The sequence below is a fragment of the Pungitius pungitius genome, chromosome 11, assembly GCF_949316345.1.
Source record: "Pungitius pungitius chromosome 11, fPunPun2.1, whole genome shotgun sequence".
Taxonomy (NCBI): domain Eukaryota; kingdom Metazoa; phylum Chordata; class Actinopteri; order Perciformes; family Gasterosteidae; genus Pungitius; species Pungitius pungitius.
In genome coordinates, this window is record NC_084910.1 from 19,588,201 (window position 1) to 19,607,179 (window position 18,979).

Below are 18,979 nucleotides of genomic sequence, written 5' to 3' on the forward strand. Positions count from 1 at the left end.
AGTTTAATTATTTTGATATTTAATATATCATCACTTCCATTAGTAATGGGGTTAGTGATATTGTTTATATTGCTAATGTATTAGTAATAATATTGAGGTTTGTACTAAAAACACTTAGCCTCTTTAGGCCTGTTCACAAACACAATGATCACTTGTTTGATGATTAAAAAATTAATTAGATTAATCTTTAAAAAAAGAATCCCTCAACCAAATACAACAGAAACATCCTGCATTCATATTTAAACATTGATATTAGGATATAAATTCTTTTCCTGACTACACGTTGAGCGTGGTAACATTTAAAATACTTGTAAAGTATGCTATTAGTACTTTTACTTCATTTAAGTATCTCAATACTTCCTTCACTGCACTTATTGTTTTTCATTGATGCAGAAACCGCGATCTGATTGGTCCGTTACCAGTCACGAGGTCCCCGGCCGCCAATCAGAAGGCAGCAGTGAAGGAAACGGGACATTTAATCAAGCGTTTAACTGACATTCTTCTCTCCGTCGTCTGGTCGCTTATTTCCGGCACATATTTCCACTCGGACCCGCTTAGTTCCAGATTCATTTACGAAACGTCATTGTCGCCCTTTTATCTCCGTTGTTGCTGTTTTGTCTACGCGTTCTTCTTCCGGTGTTCACGCCCACTGGGCCACGGGAGGAGTAACCGCGCTGTCCATTTCCCACACAATTGTCCTGCTGTAATCCGAGTTGTGAAACGCCTTTACCTGTGATACACCTGCATCCAGTCATGGCCTTTCCCGGATACGGCGCTGCGCCCGGTGGAGTCGCGGTAAGAGAAGCGTTAACCCGCCGGCCCCAGGGCCACCGACCCCGTCCCGGGACGGGCCTCCGGCCGAGGGCGGAAGCCGCTGTTTTTATCGGTGATTTTAGGTTTAGGTTTAGGTCACAAACAGATGTTTTCCATGTTTAGGGTGGTAATTCACCTGTTATAGAGCGCATGACGTTATAGGATATATTTACCAAAATACCTCACGAAGCCTTCAGCAGTAACAGTCAACTATTTAAACTTTTCTAAACGAATATTTTATTTTTAATTTTTAGTCCTTTTTGTTTGACTGCGTGCTGATAACAGGTGTGGGTTGGGTGGGTTCTATAGGAGCCCAGTGAGGAACACACACACACACACACACACACACCCTGATCCAGCTGTTGATCATCTACCAGCGAAGGAGTATTTTGTGCAATAATTCGCCATTTACGAGGCTCCAGATAAGTTGAAGGAGATGTTGCTCAACCAGCAGACCTCGTTGCTCCCAGTCGGTTTACAGGAAATTACAAAAACACCAAAATAAAGGCTTCATGCACATTGTATCATCACGTTATTTCCCCTAATTTCCATTCATGTTCCTCGCTGGTGCTTCGGAGCTCTTAACCGTCTGTTCGAGGCGTTAATTTCCTGTTTGGAAGTATTCAAATCCTACAGTAGAAGTAGAAATACCACAGCTTTCCAAGCAGAAGTAATATACGTGCAGTTACAACACGATGCGCACAAACACTGAACCGCTGAATGCACTTTGAGCATTAAAAGTAAGATGTGTTATTAGTGTGCACGTTGGATTTCACTGCTGTGTTAGTTTAATGATCCACAGGGAACAAAGGATCATATTCTGATGGCTTTAAAAGTTTATGCATCTTAAGAACTGTGTGTGAGATAAATGTGGGACGCTGAAGAACTCGAGTCGAAGGTCTCAGCGCTGACCAGCCTCTCCTCCTGCAGGCCATGCAGCAGGACCCTCTCTACGGGTATTTCTCAGCTGTAGCTGGACAGGTAACCCCCGCCCCCCCAGCCCCCGTTTCTCTGGGTGCAGATTGCTGTTGTGGTCCGCCTGCACCTGACCTGCATCTTCCGCTCTCTGTCTTCTTGCAGGATGGACAGATCTCGGCGGAGGAGCTGCAGAGCTGCCTCACGCACTCCGGCATCTCGGGCACTTACAAGCGTGAGAGCCGCCCGGCATTTACCGACCAGCTTCATTTCAGTTTTAGCAGTTTTAGTTTTAGAGTTTTATTTGTTGTAGCCCGTGTGTTCACAATCAGTTTCTTCCTTCTCAGCCTTCAGCATGGAGACCTGCAGACTGATGGTCAGCATGTTGGATGTATCCTGCTCCCGTCGGCCTACAGGCCTTTTCCTCTCCGTCCTCACGCAGCAGACAGGCAGCACGGCTGGGAATAACGAATGCTCTGGTTTCGGGTTCCTGGGGGGGGGGGGGTTCACGCTGGCTCACTCTCATTCCCATTGGGACCCCTGAATAGAACAAGTAGCAGATAAGTGTTAGTGACGACCGGTGGGCATATTAACAAAACCTGCATTCTGTGTAGTGACCAGCAGGGGGCGACTCCTCTGCTCCCATAGACGTCTATGAGGAAATGACTCTACTTCTGTGTAGTGACCAGCAGGGGGCGACTCCTCTGCTCCCATAGACGTCTATGAGGAAATGACTCTACTTCTGTGTAGTGACCAGCAGGGGGCGACTCCTCTGCTCCCATAGACGTCTATGAGGAAATGACTCTACTTCTGTGTAGTGACCAGCAGGGGGCGACTCCTCTGCTCCCATAGACGTCTATGAGGAAATGACTACTTCTGTGTAGTGACCAGCAGGGGGCGACTCCTCTGCTCCCATAGACGTCTATGAGGAAATGACTCTACTTCTGTGTAGTGACCAGCAGGGGGCGACTCCTCTGCTCCCATAGATGTCTATGAGGAAATGACTCTACTTCTCTCTTGATTCATTCCCTCAGTAAACATTGTAAACATGAGTTCATGGTCTCAGTCTGTAGTTTCAAGTCTTCTTATGGATTTATTGAGTTCATGGTGTGAACCTCCTTCTTTGACGGTATCTCATGCGAGTGGTGTGAAGTGTCCTTGACGGACCTTGTTGCCTCAGAGGGACCTCTCCAACAGCATGGGCTTCCCCGAGTTCAAGGAGCTGTGGCAGGTGCTGAGCGGCTGGAAGACGACCTTCATGTCCTACGACAGGGACCGCAGCGGGACGGTGGAGGGCCACGAGCTGCAGCACGCCTTCAACGCCATGGGTACCGGACTCGCTCTGACTTATCCCCAACACCTAAATCTGTTTGTTTGTGTAATACATGTTTGACGCGTGTAGCTGCCAGCATTCATGTTCATTCCTTTTTATTCAGGCTTTAACCTGAGCCCTCAGGCCATGAACATCATCATGAAGCGCCACAGCTTCGGCGGGAGGGTCGGGTTCGATGACTTTGTGGGCTGTTGCACAAAGCTCCGTTCCCTGACTGGTGAGTGGCCCCCAAACATGAAGTAAAATAAAACACGTACGTTTGGTTGTTGAAGAGTGAAAGTATTCTGCTTTCAGATCAGTTCAGAAGAAGAGACCAGCAGCAGACGGGCTCGGCCTTGTTTCAGTACGACGACGTGAGTGGTCACGACCTTTATGTTCAATGTTTGTTTAAAGAAACTGTATCTGGTGGGAAAAGGGGAGCATTTAGCAGATAGAGAAATGGTGGAGACCAAACTAGAGCTAAAAGCTGTTTCACTTCATCAGGCGTACAGACGTGACTCCAGGTGATTATGAAGCTGGTAGATAATGATAAACGATGGAGGGTTGTACATTAACTCTGGATATGTGCCTCTAGTTCATCCAGGTCACCATGAGCATATGAAGAGGAACGGACCAATCAGAAGGGAGACACCGGCCCTTTAAAACCATCTTATAAAACATCAGTCTAATTTCATTCTGTTTTTTCTTACTGCTTATTGATTTTTGTAAAACATTCCATTTTTCTTTTTTAATACAACGTGTTATGTACCAAACTAATACGGCTATAATCTGCTCTGTTCCAACGATGAACCACAGGCAACCAAAGAGCTGCATGTATGAAAGTAACAAATAAAACATTTAAAACTAACTGCCTCTGTGGGTGATTTAAACACGTTATTCCTTAATGTCTGAATGTGACACTAATGTAGAGTGGCTGTAGTCCCGGTAGTCATAGCAACAGTTTTTAGGTTATTAATAAGTCGACCTAAGCTGATAAAAAGTATTATGAATAAATAATAGTAACGTGAAGAAGTTACAAAACACACAGTTGATTCCAGTCTGATACATGCATTTAAAATATAAATATAATACATTTAAAAAAAACATTGATGTTAAATTGAATAGAGATATACATATATACACACTATTTAATTATATGTATATAGTCTATTACTGTTTAATACACACTATTTAATTATATGTATATAGTCTATTACTGTTTAATTAAACATCAATGCCTTTAATTTGAATACAGATGCCCTAAAGGATTACGGGTCATTTCATCAGAGGTTTTTTAAAAGTACATTATAGGAACCTGGAGAAGATGCATAAAGATCAGAGACCATTTTAATATAAGTGAGAGGAACCAGTTTTACAGAAATCATATATGTGTGATCTAAAAATACAAAAACACACAGAAAACCTGACAGAAGACAAACGTTCCTGAACTTTAAGAATGAGGATGATGAAAACAATCCTAAATAAGCACAGCCATCCTTAAAGATGCTCTCCTGAGCCTTTTCCTCCGGTTTGATCTTCAGATTATTGCTGATTTCATGAACTGAAAAGAGAGACAAATATATATTATTTAGGGTGTTATAAGACAATAAACATACAAATGTGTTTCAATTCTAAACTAATCATAATACAAAGCAGGTGTGTAAGAAGCAGGTGAGTATGTCACAGTCTGGGAAGATTACCTATTAATAGAAGACATAGAATGACTTCACCTGTTTCCAGTAGTTTGATACTACCTGCACAGGTGAACAAAACGATCTCTTAATGAGCAGATGGAGAAAAACGGTGGAACTCGCCTGCTTGAAGGAGAAGCTGGCAACCTGGCAGTCACATGGCAGCTTCAGCAAGTTGGCATGGAAACGGCCTGACACGGGAAGAAATAGTGATGTCACCAAAACGTCTTCAACTCTGGAAATCCTTTGAGATAATGTTAACGTTGTGAATGAATTCATCATGTTTAAGGGAGGGAGAAGGAAACCATAAAATCATAAAAGCCTATCAGATCTCAGAGTTATAAGTAGTACACAGTGTAGTACTCAGAGTTTACAAATATTTTCTTCTTCCAAAGTGTATATTGTTATCACGATGCATGATGGATGGATGGATAGAAAGATGGACGGAAGCAGATGGGTGGATGGATGGAGATGTATAGTCGGATGGATGGAGATGTATAGACGGATGGATGGAGATGTATAGACGGATGGATGGAGATGTATAGACGGATGGATGGAGATGTATAGATGGATGGATGGAGATGTATAGATGGATGGATGGAGATGTATAGATGGATGGATGGAGATGTATAGATGGATGGATGGATGGAGATGTATAGATGGATAAATTACCTCTGAGGATCTGGAGCTTCGCCAGGACGGCCACAAACTTGTCGTAGTCGATCCCGCCTTCGCTGCTGTTCTCGTTCCACAGAACTTTGAAGGTTTCGTCGTCCAACTCAAATTCTGCACAATGAAGACAGAGAAAACGGGTCTGATGGCGGTCAAAGCCCCCGTACCTAACGGGTCAAACTACTTGGCTGAGGTTTTACCACGGAGAGCCTTTTTCATTTGGGTTAGTGGGATGGAGGGGGGGTTCCTCTTCTCGTAGCTCTCCAGGTACTCCCGCCTGACGACAGCCACATAGTGCTCCAGTTTGAAGACCTCCACCGTGTCCAGGTACCCGGTCTTGTCGGCCTGAAAGGGCTGGTCAAAGAGCTTAACATTGACCGTACCCTGTGGCTCGACACCTTGTTGCTTCAGCAACAGCCAAAAAGGTCAAACATTTCATCCTGTGGGCTCAAGAGACCGGTAGTCCGCTTCCAGATGTGAGAAACAAATATGGCCGTGAACGCGAGCAGATTATCGGAACCAGATGTGAAGGATACGTCCATTAAAGTCAGCAGCAGGCGGGCGGTTTGGAGACTCAGCGCTGAATCAGGGAGGATAGAGAAAAACAACCCTCCTCATTCAGATGATTAGATAATAATGTTTAAAATCAGAAGAAATTTAACACACTTTTTCCACCAACAGAGTAGCCCCCAGCAATCAGCTTAGCAAGAAGTCCTTCGGCATATAACATCTGTTGGGAAATAAATAAATCAAACTGTTCACATACAGGTTACTTGACTGGAAGTGTCTGAGTGTTGTGGTTTCTACCACAGCTCTGCCCTTTGTTAGTCCCGCCCCACTGTGCTGTGATTGGCTGATTATCTGACACTAGCGTGTACGAGCGTCTTTGGTGTGGGTGAAGTTTCGTTAGGTAAGCGCGCTCAGCTCACGTCCCCTCCTCCCTTCATGCTGTTCTTGTCCCAGACGGTAAGCTAACGAAGTTGTGCTTTTCTACGCTGGGACCAGCATACGTTTTAATTTATTTGGGCGCTTGGCTAGCTAGCTAGCTAGCTAGTCTAGGACGGATGTGGCGATAGCCTAGCTTGCTATCTAGACTAGCTAGCTAGGCAGAATGCGCGATCTAGCTAGATCGCTCATTCTGCCTAGCTAGCTAGTCTAGATGGCTAGCTAGATCGCGCATTCTGAAATGCTTTCATGCAACACTCGATGCAGGAAATGAGAATGCAAATAAGTGGTATATTTTTTGATAAACACTTACCTCAGGCTTGCTGTCTTCCTGTGAAGGAGAAAGAAAAGGACGTCACGTGGAGACAAGCAGGTCGGAGGCTTCTTCCCTTCTTTCCCTTACGTACCGATATGCAGTTGTCCTCTGGGAACGAGTTGCACCTCAGCTCGTCTGGCCAGGAGACGCCGAAGCTGCTCATCAGACCCTCGCAGCCCCGCTTGGCACTCTCGCAGAAAGACCTGCAGGGCCGCTGCACCTCCCCCGCCGAGCACTGGGGGGCGTACACCGCGCACACGAAGAGGCGAATGTCCACGGAGCACATGCTCTGCACCATGGCGTTGAACAAGGACATCTTCACCACCGCCTCTCTCTGACTGGTGTGGCCCAGGAGGTTGGGAGTGATGGTCTGGTTGTAGGCCAGGCCCTGGCACATGGGTATGGTGATGGGCTCGCAGACGCCGCCGCCGCGGCCCACGCCGTACTGGAGGAAGAAGACACAGGCGTCACGAGATGAATCAAGCAAAAAGAGGTAGAAGAAATCACGTCTTCTTGGGGTGGACTCACGTGTTCGCAGGACTCCGTGTCGAAAGCTTCACACTTCAGGGAATCAGGCCACTGGAACCCCAAGGAGTTCATCAGGGATTCACAGTTGGAGCGCGCGTGCTCGCACAGCGTCCTGCAGGGCGGGCGGGGGCTCCCCGACACACACTCAGGGGTGTACACTGAGCACAGGAAAGGCTTGAGGTGGGGGGAGCACTGCACTTTCACGAGGGGCAGGAACTGAAACACTTCCAGGCCGGCGGCGTCCTGAGTTTTGTGGCCCAGGACGTTGGGCAGGACGGTGTCGGTGTACGGCAGGTCACTGCAGAGAGGCACGGTGATCCTCTGGCACGCCGATGGTTGAGTGGAACCGAAGCCTGGAATCTGGGAGGAAGGAAACACAAATGGGGGGGGGGGGGGGGCGGAAATCTTGTATATATTTTAAATTCTGCTTCTGATATCACACGAGAAGAGCTGACCCTGTGGACTGTGTTGAAGTGGATGTGGTGTTTACAACGATTTGGACATCTAGCCGCTATACGTCTCCGTTAGGGAGACCTGTCAATCACTGTGTAGCCCCGCCCTAAAGCATCCCCTGCTTTATGGTCTGTTTGACTCTAAATGGACCATCATCCACTAAATGAACATCATGCTGCACTGAAGAAGACCATGAACTCATGTTTACAATGTTTACTGAGGGAATAAATCAAGAGAGAAGTAGAGTCATTTTCTCATTGACGTCTATGGGAGCAGAGGAGTCGCCCCCTGCTGGTCACTACACAGAAGTAGAGTCATTTCCTCATAGACGTCTATGGGAGCAGAGGAGTCGCCCCCTGCTGGTCACTACACAGAAGTAGAGTCATTTCCTCATAGGACGTCTATGGGAGCAGAGGAGTCGCCCCCTGCTGGTCACTACACAGAATGCAGCTTTAATTCATGAAGCTTTGGGTTCACTCGGCAGAAGATGTTGCCCATTGAATAACACCACCACACCGCCCCACAACGCTGCACTACATTATTGGGTGAGAATGCGGCCTACGGCTCGGCTCATGCACAAACACTTGAAGGCGTCCTCAGCCGCCACAGAAGATGGGACTCACGTGTTCGCAGGACTCGGCGGTGAACTTCTCGCACCTCAGGTCCTCCGGCCACTTCGAGCCGAACCTCTTCATCAGCGCCTCGCAGCCGGAGCGCGCCTGCTCGCACTGCGCCCTGCAGGGCGGGCGGGGGCTCCCCGACACACACTTGGGGGTGTAGACGGAGCACAGGAAAGGCTTCAGCTGGGTGGAGCACCCCACCTGCACCAGTGGCCAAAACGTCGTCAGGGCTGCTCGCGCCTCCTCCTGAGTGGCGTGGCCCAGGAGGTTGGGCAGGACGGTCTCGGTGTAGGACAGGTCTCCGCAGAGCGGGACGGTGATCGGCTGGCACGAGGCGGGAGGACCCTGAGAGGAAGGAAACACAAACCCCGGGATGTCCGGGTAACCGTTTCAGACGCCAGGGGTGGAAGGAGTAGCGGCACCTTCTACTGAGTCCCAAAAGTATCAGAAGACCCTGTGACCCACGCAGGGTGTCGAATATACAGCACGACATGCACGTCACTGCAGCATTTTACTGATGCACTTAAACAAAAAGAACCCCACCGGTGACGTCCCACTGACCTGCACGCAGTTGGACTCCGGTAGTGCGTCACAGCGGAGCCTCGTGGGCCAGCTCAGCCTCTTGGCCTTGAGGGCGGACTCGCAGTCCGTCTTGACCTTCTCGCAGAGAGCCCTGCAGGGCTTCTTCTGGCTGCCCTCCTCTGAGCCGCATTCGGGCACCACGACCCGGCACACCAGCGCGGCCACGTCGGGCGAGCACGCCGTCTCCACCAGCTGGGCGGCCTGCTGCAGGCTGTAGCCCGGCGCCCCGGTCGGGTGGGGGGTAGTGGCGTATCCCAAACCTTGGCAGAAGCTGGACGTCACCGCGGAGCAGCCGGCCCCGTGCGCCTGCCGAGGAGACAGCAGCAGGCCCCAAAGCAGCATCAAGAAGCTCCTCATGGCTGTGGAGTGGTCGCTGTGCTGAACGAAGCTTCGGGGGGGGGGTTTGGGGAGCCGAGAGTATCTGCTGAAGGAGGTGGAGTAGGAGTCAACGAATGAGGTCTCCACACACAAGGCGCTGACTTCGGACCACTGCTCAGGTCACATATGAATACGATGCTCGACACTCAGTGAGCAACCGGCTGGTCCCAGAGCAGCAGCAACAGCCCTCTTCTGAGAAGCAGGCCAGCATCTGGTTGTAATTGTATGTTTTTCTGTCCAACCTTGAGGGGGCTGGCACAATAAACCTGACTCGTGGGTGGAAAGTATTTCAACACTAATGGGGAACCAGCAAATAAGGAGTCAAAATGGTATTTATTTACAAAAGAAAGAACTCTGTGTTCAGTTCCCTTGCTATTTAATTCTCCTAATTAAAATGTTTGTTATTTTACCATAAACACGATTTCAGTCTTACCTAAAAAACAGTACAAAAGAAAGGGGTCTGATCCCTGATTCTTCTCCTTTTCCAGGGATGTTTATTTCTACTTTTAGAGCATAGCCCCCCCTTACAAAGCAGAATGCATTCAATTAAATCCTCCTCATTGCATTGATCCTCGTACTTTCAGGTTGTTTGCTCATTTATATATATATATATATATATATATATATATATATATATATATATATATAAATTAGGGCTGTCAAAAATAGCGCGTTAACTAGCTGTTTGTTGTTAATTACGTCAATTTTTTTGACGCATTTCACGCATGCGTAGTGTGACAAATGATTCAGGTCAGGAAAGTGACTCTTCCCCCCTCCCCGGTTCTCGCGCAGCAGAACAGAAAAGAAAAAAAGCTCCGCCCAGCAGAGCTTTGCAGCGCTGAGGTAGAGACCATCGGAGAGCCCCGTAGCGATCTAAATCCTCCCAGGTATGGGAATATTTCACACTGAAATGGGGGTCCGGCGGATTTCTTTGCAGCGCCAGTCGTTCTAATCGCCGCGCTCCACTTCAAGGTGTAACCTTTATTATTGCCCGGTCTGAAACGGCGCGCCCAGTGACGGGTGGTGCAGCAATATTGTTGTTCGGGTGGAAATCGGGAGAAAGGTCGGTCCGGGAGGTTTTCGGGAGGGTTGACATGTCTGGTCATCGCAGCCCTGGACCATCAGGAGCACAAACTCACAGCAGAGTGGGATAAACTGCAGAGGCTCGAGACCCTTCTAGAGCCATGCAGGGAAATCAGTCTGTGACTTATCAAATAACATTGCTTTGATTATTTGATAATAATTTGTGCATTATTTTTTTGATTATTTAAAAAAAAAATCAAATATCAATAACATGTATTTATGTAAAAAATAATAATGATGATAATAATAATGATGTATCTGTGTCCGGTTATTTATCTTTAGTATGCATTTCAGAAAGAAAAAATGGTTAGGATTCAGGCGTGATTAATCATGATTAATCCACTGAAAATTCTGATTAATTTGATTAAAATTTTTAATCATTTGACAGCCCTAATATATATATATATATATATATATATATATATCTGGTCCATACTGAAACATTTAAAAACATTCTCATGCTTCATGTGCAACCCGGGGTTCTTCAAGGAGCCAAAGCTTCATGAGTTAAAGCTGCATTCTGTGTGGTGACCAGCAAGTCTCAAGTCTTCTTCAATGCAGCATGATGTTCACCTAGTGAATGATGGTCCATGTAGAGTCAAACAGACCATGAAGCAGGAGATGCTTTAGGGCGGGGCCTAACGCTGATTGACAGGTCTCTACCAGCAGGTGACGTCGATGTGGACTCTACGTGCAGTAGTTACCATTGATTATTTAAAAAAATGTGTCTTGTTTAAAAAGGTTTGACTTTCTCCATCAAAATGTGACTAATGACTCTGCGACTTCAGAGCAACCAGCACCAAGTTTCTAGGAGAGAAGTTTGGGTCAAAGAGTGGAACCAGCTGGCTGTCGACCCCTGCAGGAGAGAGGCTTCAGTTAGAGGTGAGCGTGTGTGTGTGTGTGTGTGTGTGTGTGTGTGTGTGTACAGGCGAAGCAGCGCCTCACCCTGCTCCTGCAGGTAGATCATCCGGTCCAGCAGCACCAGCGTCTCCACCACCGGAGCCAGCAGCAGCGCCAGGCTGAAGTAGACCACCACCCGGCCCTGCTGCTTCAACATGGCCTCCACGCGCTCCGGGTCCAGGGGCAGCCCGGGGGGCAGGCCCACCCGAGCCAGACCCAGCCGGGCGTACCTGAGAGGGGGGGACGAAGACGGAGACATTAGAGTGGCTGTCCCGTGTGACGGCGGGACCTGGTGGACTGGTGGACTCACTCAGGAAAGGGCAGTAGGTGGGCTCCCTTGATGGTCTGGATTCCCGCCCTCCTCAGGTCCGGTCTGGCGTCGGCGATGAAAGTCTCGAGCGCCGCGCGGTAACAGTGCGTCCTCAGCGCCTCGCCCCCCGCCCGGAGGCGCCGCGCGTAGTCCTCCACGGCGTGACACGCCCCCTCCCTGGCCTTGTAGGACAGCCGGTGTCCTGGCAGCCCCCCCACCCAGGAGCTCATCGGGTAGCCAAACCCCGATGGAGCGGCGTCCCGGGCCGCCGGCTGGGCCCCCGCCTCCTCCACGAGGCCGGGGGGGCTTGGGTCCGCCTCGGTGGTGATCTTCATGTAGCAGCACGCCACGGAGGTGATGCCGCGCACGTGCGGGCAGTGGATAAAGTGGCGGAGGAGGGTGGCGCTGAGGTCACCGCAGGCGTGGAGACCGGTGAGGACAAAGTCCGGGCGGCCCGCTTTGGGACCCGCGACCTCCTGGGGGACGGCTTGGACCCGCGGGCGGCAGCATGCGGCGGAAGACGACTCGGACCCGTCCCCCCCGGACCGGTGCGGGGGTGTGGGTTGGCCGCCCGGCGAGTCCGTGGAGGTGTGGACCGCGTCAGGAGGTGGAGGTCCCGCCTGCTCAGCGCCCCGCAGCCTCTTTCTGCTGGGGCCAGGGGGAGTCGGGGCGCTTTCCTCCACACACTGTGCAACACTCAGCTGCTCAATGAAGGCCTCCCAGGATGCTTTGGGGTTTACCCAACCGGCCAAGTGGCGGGGAGATGGCTGTGATACTGTGACCAGAGAGCAGCCGTTCTGGGAAAGAAAGATGTGGTTTCATTGACTGACATAAAAATAAAAAAATACCAAAAGGCTTCAATGTTTGGAACCTTTCAGGGAAGAATTGTGACGCTTTAAGAATCAAAACTTTTTGGAAGGGATTAATATTTAGTGGTGATTGCGCCCCATGTGGACAAAAGTGGGAGTGTCTCCTGACGTAGAGCTTCCTCACAGTAACTTTATTGCTCTTCAGAAAACAACCGTTACCATAAAAAGCACTGACCTTCTTCTGCTTTTCCTTCTCCAGGGCCAACATTAACTCTTTGTCAAACTTGGTCGCCGTGGCAACCAGGGCACGATCAGCTTCGATCGCCGTGACGGACAGTCCGAGCCCGAAGGACAGGAAGCGAGTCAGATGACCCTGTGTGGAGGGAAATGTTTACTGTGCCATGATTTTAAGTGTTAATCACGTGACTGCAAGAGGATCACGTGACCTGCAGCAGCAGCTGTTGACATCTCTTCTTTATTTATTATATTAAAAACATACACACAAGTTTATTTTGTCCAAACTGTGGAATAAATTTGAAATAATCCACAACAAATTCTATTTTTCCTCCTGTTTTGTTAAATAAAAACAGTTTTAGGATACTAACAGGCTTATTTGTGTGTTTGAAAAAAGAAGAATGGTGTCGGGGAGATGGGGGCAGTGTGGGTAGAATAGTACCTGTCCAGAGCCCACATCCACCACGCTGCTGCAGTCAGTCTGGTCACAAATCTGTTTCACCAGCTGGGATTTAAAATAAATAAACAAACAAAGAGGAACAATTACATTTAAACTTTAAAGAAGTGACAGCAGCGAAGAAGCAACGTGAAACGGTACCGAGCCCAGCCGGCGGATCTCGTGCTGCTTCTTGGGCTTGACGTGTTTCCTGAATATGTGTCCCAGCAGTGCGCTCTGACTTCGGTTCTCCAGAAACTCCTCGGGCCTCGCCGGGCCGCCGGGCCGCGGCCGGTGCCCTCTGGGGAACGCCAGCGCGTGGGCGGTGGCCCGGAACGCCAGCAGGGACAGAGGCCACGCCGAGGGGTACCTGAATGGAGTCAAATGTAATATGAACTGCAGAGCCTGACCATCGGAATATACGGCTAACTGGACTGTTCTTTGAAAGGAAGACTTTGTTACGACGTAGCCGTACCTCCTGTCTCTGTGAGTAGCATCCAGCAGGAGGTCTGCAACCTGTTCATACGTCAGATCCTGCAGCACCGGCTGCCACGAGCTGGGCAAAGTGTGCCAGTGGTCTTTGGAGAAGAACTCCTGAGGGGAAAATTACATTGGGAGTTAATCGATATAATTTTTAATCAGGAATCAGGAAACGTTTATTGCCATAATATGTTGGACATACATGGAAATTGTCCACAGAACATAAGATTTGGATAGAACTGTTAGTTCTTCATACAACACATGCTGTTGTAACCTTTTACATGAAGTGATTCTGAGGCTTTTTAAAAAGTTCAGCAGCTGATGATCAACACATCTGGAATGACGTGGTTTTCTAATCGACACATTCATTTTTAATTGAAACCATGTTTTTGATTGTGAAAATGTATTGAGTGACACAAAGTGCCATGCTGTTTGGACACACAACCTAGCTACTAACCCTAATATAGTTACACAATCGAGGATGCAATAACAGTGTGTTGTCATGGAAACTTGCTTTAAAAACAAGTATTCTTTCAAAACTCATATGGAATTTAACCTGGAAAAACTGCAAACTGTGACTTGTCGGTTATTCGATACGCACAATGATATAGGAGTCAGACAGGCGGCTGTACTGAGACAGGAACGCGGTGAGTCTGTCCGCCAGCTCTCTCTGCTGCTCTGCTGCAAACATCTCCGCACCTGGCGCTGCTGGTTAGCTAAAGTAGCTCGCTGAGCTAACCGACAGTTCTTTACGGCAAACTAATATCACTCTAGCTGGTTACCGCTGCATTATTTTTCTGGTTAAGACGAAGCCCGTCCAGACAAGCGACCCCGCCTTAAACTGAAGTTAGTATCAATATGTATAAAGGAAATTCCGTGCTTTTAAGTTTCACAAAGGTTTGTTGTGGTTAGCCACAAACTAGCTAGCTGACGCTAATTGTAGCGTTCACGCGTAGAATGCGTTCAGGTGCTTCCAGAAAACTCCGCTCAAGAGGCGGTCACTCGTTAGGAAGCTCAGACGTAACGCGACGTTAACAAATAAGTACGTTTAGAATTAGCCTAGCTAAAGTTAAGTTTCTATGATCGAGCTGCACGCTACTTTCTATAGATACTTGCACATTAACGGTTTTTTCAGCGTACACATTGTCTTATTTCTTTGAATTCTGTATATTGAGAAATGGTGCATACCTTGTTTTATTTGGTATATCGTGACATGTTAAATGTATTTTGAGTGTTACTAGTAATCAAAATATTCTATTGGTAGAACTAAAGAGTCACCGTATTTAACGAGAGTAAATGCGGTGAAAAGATATAACCACGGCCCAATAAAAAAAAAAAAAAATTATGGGCTGTTCACGAACGCAGCACGACCCGGATGTAGGCTGTTGAGCAGGAAGAGGCGCGAGGTCCACAATGTGTGCTGCAGGTCTGGATTTCCTTTCAACAAAGTTGATTTCAGACATTTTTCAAATAAGGAAAAATATCGGTACCAAGCTACATATGTTCCCAAACACACTAAGCTGTTTTTTCCGTTGAGAGACATTACTATCCACAACAAATCAACCGCGGAGTTTGAATAGTAACGGCAGATAGCACTTAGCAAGCTAACATTAGCTGCTGTCTAACGTCAACATCCGCTAATGGGAGATTAGTCGGAACTAATTAGCATTTCTTATTTATATTACAACCGTATTCAAGATATTATAGATTTTACTTGTATTTTTTTAGCTCGTAAATCTCTTGCTAAGTAATGTAGACCGTTTTAATTCTAATGAAAAGTAAGTTAACTGTTTTGAGTTTAAAAGAGTTATAAACTTTTACCCCTTGTTTTTGTTGCTGCTGCTGTTTACCTTCCTTATGTTTACATTACTCATGTTTACATTACTCATGTTTACACTCCATATGATGCAACGCTACAAGAATGAACTACATGGTCGAACCGGCCTTCCTTGTTCCTCCTTTATTCAATGATTAAATGATCCATGAAGTCTTTTACTTTTTATACTTTAAGTTTCCCCCTAAGTTCATTTAGCTATTATAACTTACATTTACTTCAGTAATATATTGAATGTGGTACTTTTATTTGTAATGATGTACTTTGGTAGTGTGTTACTATTACTTAATAAGCTTAGTAATAGTATTTGAACACGCTGATTAAAACACATTTTGATTAATGAGAACTCTCTTGTAGTAGAAAATATCATCTAATTACATCAAAGTCAAAATGCCTGTATTCAAATAACTATTTATGATACAGTGATGCGTTGAAGGGCCTCTCCTGAGTTCTTGCTTTCAGTCGGTAGATTCTGTCCATGCAAGTAACACGATAAAAGCTAAACATTCAGTTCTGGCACTTTTGTTTCTTGCAGGACGGAACTTGTAAACTGGGGTCAGCTGTTTCAAAAGGGACCTCAAAGGGTGAAGATCATTTGAGGAGGTCAGCGTCAGCAAATCTAGCGGCCTGCTCGGAGGAAACGTTTGACCTCACCCCCGCAGCTCCATAATGTCCGACATTTCGCTCAACCTGAGCTACGCTGGTGGTGGAGCCGCACGGAGGAGACCGCCGCGAGGAAACCGAGGGGGTCACAAGCGGTTTCCCAACAGGACGCATCAGAGGAGCTTCCCGGGACGCGGCCACGCCCACAGAGACGCGCGGCCCGAGCACGGCGCTCCTCCGCGTCAAAACGGCGCGTTCGCGCAACTGGTGAGTTCCCCCGGCGGCGCGCTCTGTGGTCACAGAGCGCCATCGTCTGCACGCCAGCCACCGGCCCCGATCGCAGGCAGCAGAGGCTGCGGCGCCAAGCCGGGCGAGCCGGCGGAGAGAAGACCGGCGCCCGCCGCTGCCCACCGGCCCTCGCCGGCGGAAAGCCACAGAGCCGCCGCGCAGACGTCGGCGCGGATCCCCACCAAGTACCTGGCTCTGGACTGTGAGATGGTGGGCACGGGGCCAAAGGGCAGCATCAGCAAGCTGGCCCGCTGCAGCCTGGTGTCCTACGACGGAGACGTGGTCTACGATAAGTTCATCAACCCCCCCGTGCCCGTCACCGACTACCGCACCCGGTGGAGCGGCATCCGGCGCAGCGACCTCGTCAACGCCGCGCCGTACTCGGAGGCCCGGAAGGAGGTGAGGAAACCGCTCGATGGTCGCCTTTGATGGGCGTGAAACACACGCAGAGAGGAACTGGGCGGGAAAATGTGCAGAAAGATGAGATGTTTGGAAAATGTAACAAGACTGTTTGTGGGAATCTTACTTGATTCTTGTATTAATGTGTGTCTCACTGTTTTTGCCTTTTTAATGACGGATATCTCAATCGTCCTGGTTGTGTGGCTCCGCGACCTGAAGGGAGACAACCTCAAGAAGACGCTGCACACTGTCACAATATAGAGAAGAGCTAATATCTGTTTTCATAATAATGTCAAAATACCTTTGTAAAGTCAGCGCTGATTCAAAATAACAGAAACTTGTGCGTTCAGTTTTCTAAAAAGGTTGAGGTCAACCCCCCCCCACCCCCCACCCCACCTAGATCTAATGAGTCGCGCTCTGTCAGCAGATCCTGAGGCTGCTCATGGGGAAGGTGGTGATCGGACACGCCGTCCACAACGACTTCAATGTCCTCGGCTACTCGCACCCGGCGGCGCTGACCAGAGACACGTCTCGGATCCCCCTCCTCAACCAGAGGGCCGGCTTCGCCGCGACCGAGTGCGCGTCGCTGAAGAGACTCACCAAGGCCATCTTCAACCGAGACATCCAGGTGAGGGGTCTGCGTCCTGTACGCAGCGCTGAAGAGACGAGCTCAAAGGAGGAAAGGGTTCCAATAAAAGCACAATCCAAACAACGAAAGTTGTTGATGAATCGATCCAAATGGACACAAGTTGTTAAATGCAACGTTTCTAAAAAGGTTCTACTGATGTAATCTTTGTCGTGGCGATGGTGGCGCATGGAGGAGTGTGACGTGCTGGGGGCCGTAAGGTTGGCGGTTCAAATCCTGGCTGCTCCATGTGCCATGACGAGGTGTCTCTGAGCAAGACACCTGACCCCTAACTGCTCCCCAGGCACAATGTAAAAAACAAGCCATGGGTTAAAATGCAATGTAAAGTCAGCTGAATGACATGTTGTGTAATGTCTAATTGCGTTGGTAGAGTTCTCCAAACATTAGCATGATATAATGCTCAATGTGCATCTAAAGGAAACAATACAAGCGGACATCCTCTTCAGTCCTCCCCTGCCTCTGATTGGTTGGACCTGTGAGCAAGTGTTTAAAGCCCGCCCCCTTCTCTTGTGTCCTCAGACCGGGAAGAAGGGCCATTCTTCTGTGGAGGACGCCAGAGCCACGATGGAGCTTTACAAAGTGGTGGAGGAGGAGTGGGAGAGGACGCTGGCCTCCTCCAGGTCTCAATAAACTGGGTGTGAATGAACGTTTTCGAATGAACTGTGTGGTTTGGAGCCGACGGATCTTCGCCCTCCGCTGTCCACTCGACGAGAGGATGAAGAAACCAAGAAGCGGTTGTTTCTCAGGGTTTGTGTCTAAAGGTGCTCCTGCCACCAGGGGGCAGTCATGTCTTAGTCCCATCAGCAAATCCACGCCATGAACACCCAAAAAGTGAAATCTGCTCTTAGTCTGAAGTTCACAGAACAAGCTCCCTTGTTAGTTTAGATTATTTATAGTGTTGATCCCTTTAAAGTGAAGCATTTAGACAAAATGCTGCTTTGATCCACCAATGATCTTCTTCAGGGAACTTTCCAGGTTTAAAAAATAATGCTCTGTCCTATATTGGGCTTTTATGGATGTTCTTACTATTTCATCCTTTACAGACACTTGAATGTCTTTCCCCATGTCAATCATTTTTTTAAAAGGCGATAAAGTGCCAGAATAGACTAAAACCGATGATGGATAATGAAGGCAGCGTGGAGCCAAGTAGTTGTAACAAGTGATCAAATGTTCCCACCCAGATGGGAAGAGTCCCGGTAATTATCCTTTAGAACTATTTGAACAGAAAGGTCAACTGGTAAGTTGGTTTAATGAGACTTTTTACACTCAGTTAAGGTTGAAACAGAAGTGCTTTCCTTCTGAGTTTGTGCAGTTTCCTAGAGGTGTAAACTCAGGTCGGTGCTCCGGTCCAAATAAATCACTACCACACACCACCTCGTCTGAGCAGGACTCGTGTCCCTGGATCTGATGAACCGGCCGAACTGAAATCAGGGATTTAAGTCTTTTCTGTGTATTTTCTTGTTGCTGAAGGTGTTTGGTCATGTTCACATTAATAGAGACCGAGAATATCTTAAGTGCAAAGTTCCTCTGGTTGAAGGGGAGAGGGGTTACATAAGGTGTGCTGTCAAATCCTCCAAAACCAGATTGTTTACCTCACATCGTTGCTGATGGTTTACTACACACTTTAAACTGTATTTGGTTTGATTTGGGCAAAGTTCCTTCTTTAAAAAAAAAAAAAAAAAAAAAACTTTAACAGGTCATGAAATCGAGCTGGTTTTAAATGGAACACAGT

The 18,979-nt window shown here is 48.0% G+C and overlaps 4 protein-coding genes across 8 annotated transcripts; 2 read left to right on the forward strand and 2 right to left on the reverse strand.

Annotated features, from left to right (window-relative positions):
- Positions 1-468: 468 nt before the first annotated feature.
- sri (sorcin) lies at positions 469-3,908 on the forward strand. The gene is made up of 8 exons (XM_037454128.2): positions 469-795; positions 1,744-1,794; positions 1,894-1,963; positions 2,076-2,119; positions 2,909-3,056; positions 3,165-3,278; positions 3,356-3,414; positions 3,636-3,908. The coding sequence occupies exons 1-8, from the start codon at positions 754-756 to the stop codon at positions 3,660-3,662; spliced, it is 555 nt and encodes a 184-aa protein (XP_037310025.2). The 5' UTR covers positions 469-753; the 3' UTR covers positions 3,663-3,908.
- A 270-nt stretch (positions 3,909-4,178) lies between these two features.
- On the reverse strand, positions 4,179-9,886 carry LOC119197600 (uncharacterized). Its single transcript, XM_037454054.2, has 11 exons — positions 8,827-9,886; positions 8,269-8,610; positions 7,193-7,552; positions 6,756-7,109; positions 6,662-6,679; positions 6,070-6,133; positions 5,940-5,983; positions 5,604-5,748; positions 5,404-5,517; positions 4,855-4,922; positions 4,179-4,601 (listed from the first exon to the last, which is right to left on the reverse strand). Exons 1-11 carry the CDS (start codon positions 9,202-9,204, stop codon positions 4,578-4,580), a joined length of 1,911 nt encoding a protein of 636 aa, XP_037309951.2. The 5' UTR covers positions 9,205-9,886; the 3' UTR covers positions 4,179-4,577.
- A 13-nt stretch (positions 9,887-9,899) lies between these two features.
- On the reverse strand, positions 9,900-14,214 carry mettl25b (methyltransferase like 25B). The gene is made up of 8 exons (XM_037454069.2): positions 14,079-14,214; positions 13,473-13,591; positions 13,160-13,367; positions 13,004-13,066; positions 12,563-12,700; positions 11,519-12,315; positions 11,254-11,438; positions 9,900-11,164 (listed from the first exon to the last, which is right to left on the reverse strand). Exons 1-8 carry the CDS (start codon positions 14,166-14,168, stop codon positions 11,076-11,078), a joined length of 1,689 nt encoding a protein of 562 aa, XP_037309966.2. The 5' UTR covers positions 14,169-14,214; the 3' UTR covers positions 9,900-11,075.
- Positions 13,913-18,927, forward strand: isg20l2 (interferon stimulated exonuclease gene 20-like 2). Of its 5 annotated transcripts, none has more exons than XM_037454102.2 (4): positions 13,913-14,124; positions 15,847-16,601; positions 17,026-17,229; positions 17,767-18,927. In XM_037454102.2, the coding sequence occupies exons 2-4, from the start codon at positions 15,981-15,983 to the stop codon at positions 17,875-17,877; spliced, it is 936 nt and encodes a 311-aa protein (XP_037309999.2). In that variant the 5' UTR covers positions 13,913-14,124; positions 15,847-15,980; the 3' UTR covers positions 17,878-18,927. The 5 variants fall into 5 exon arrangements, with proteins under 5 accessions (XP_037309999.2, XP_062421685.1, XP_037309997.2 ...); XM_062565701.1 differs by lacking the exon at positions 13,913-14,124 and adding an exon at positions 14,188-14,323; XM_037454100.2 differs by lacking the exon at positions 13,913-14,124 and adding an exon at positions 14,793-14,903.
- Positions 18,928-18,979: the final 52 nt, after the last annotated feature.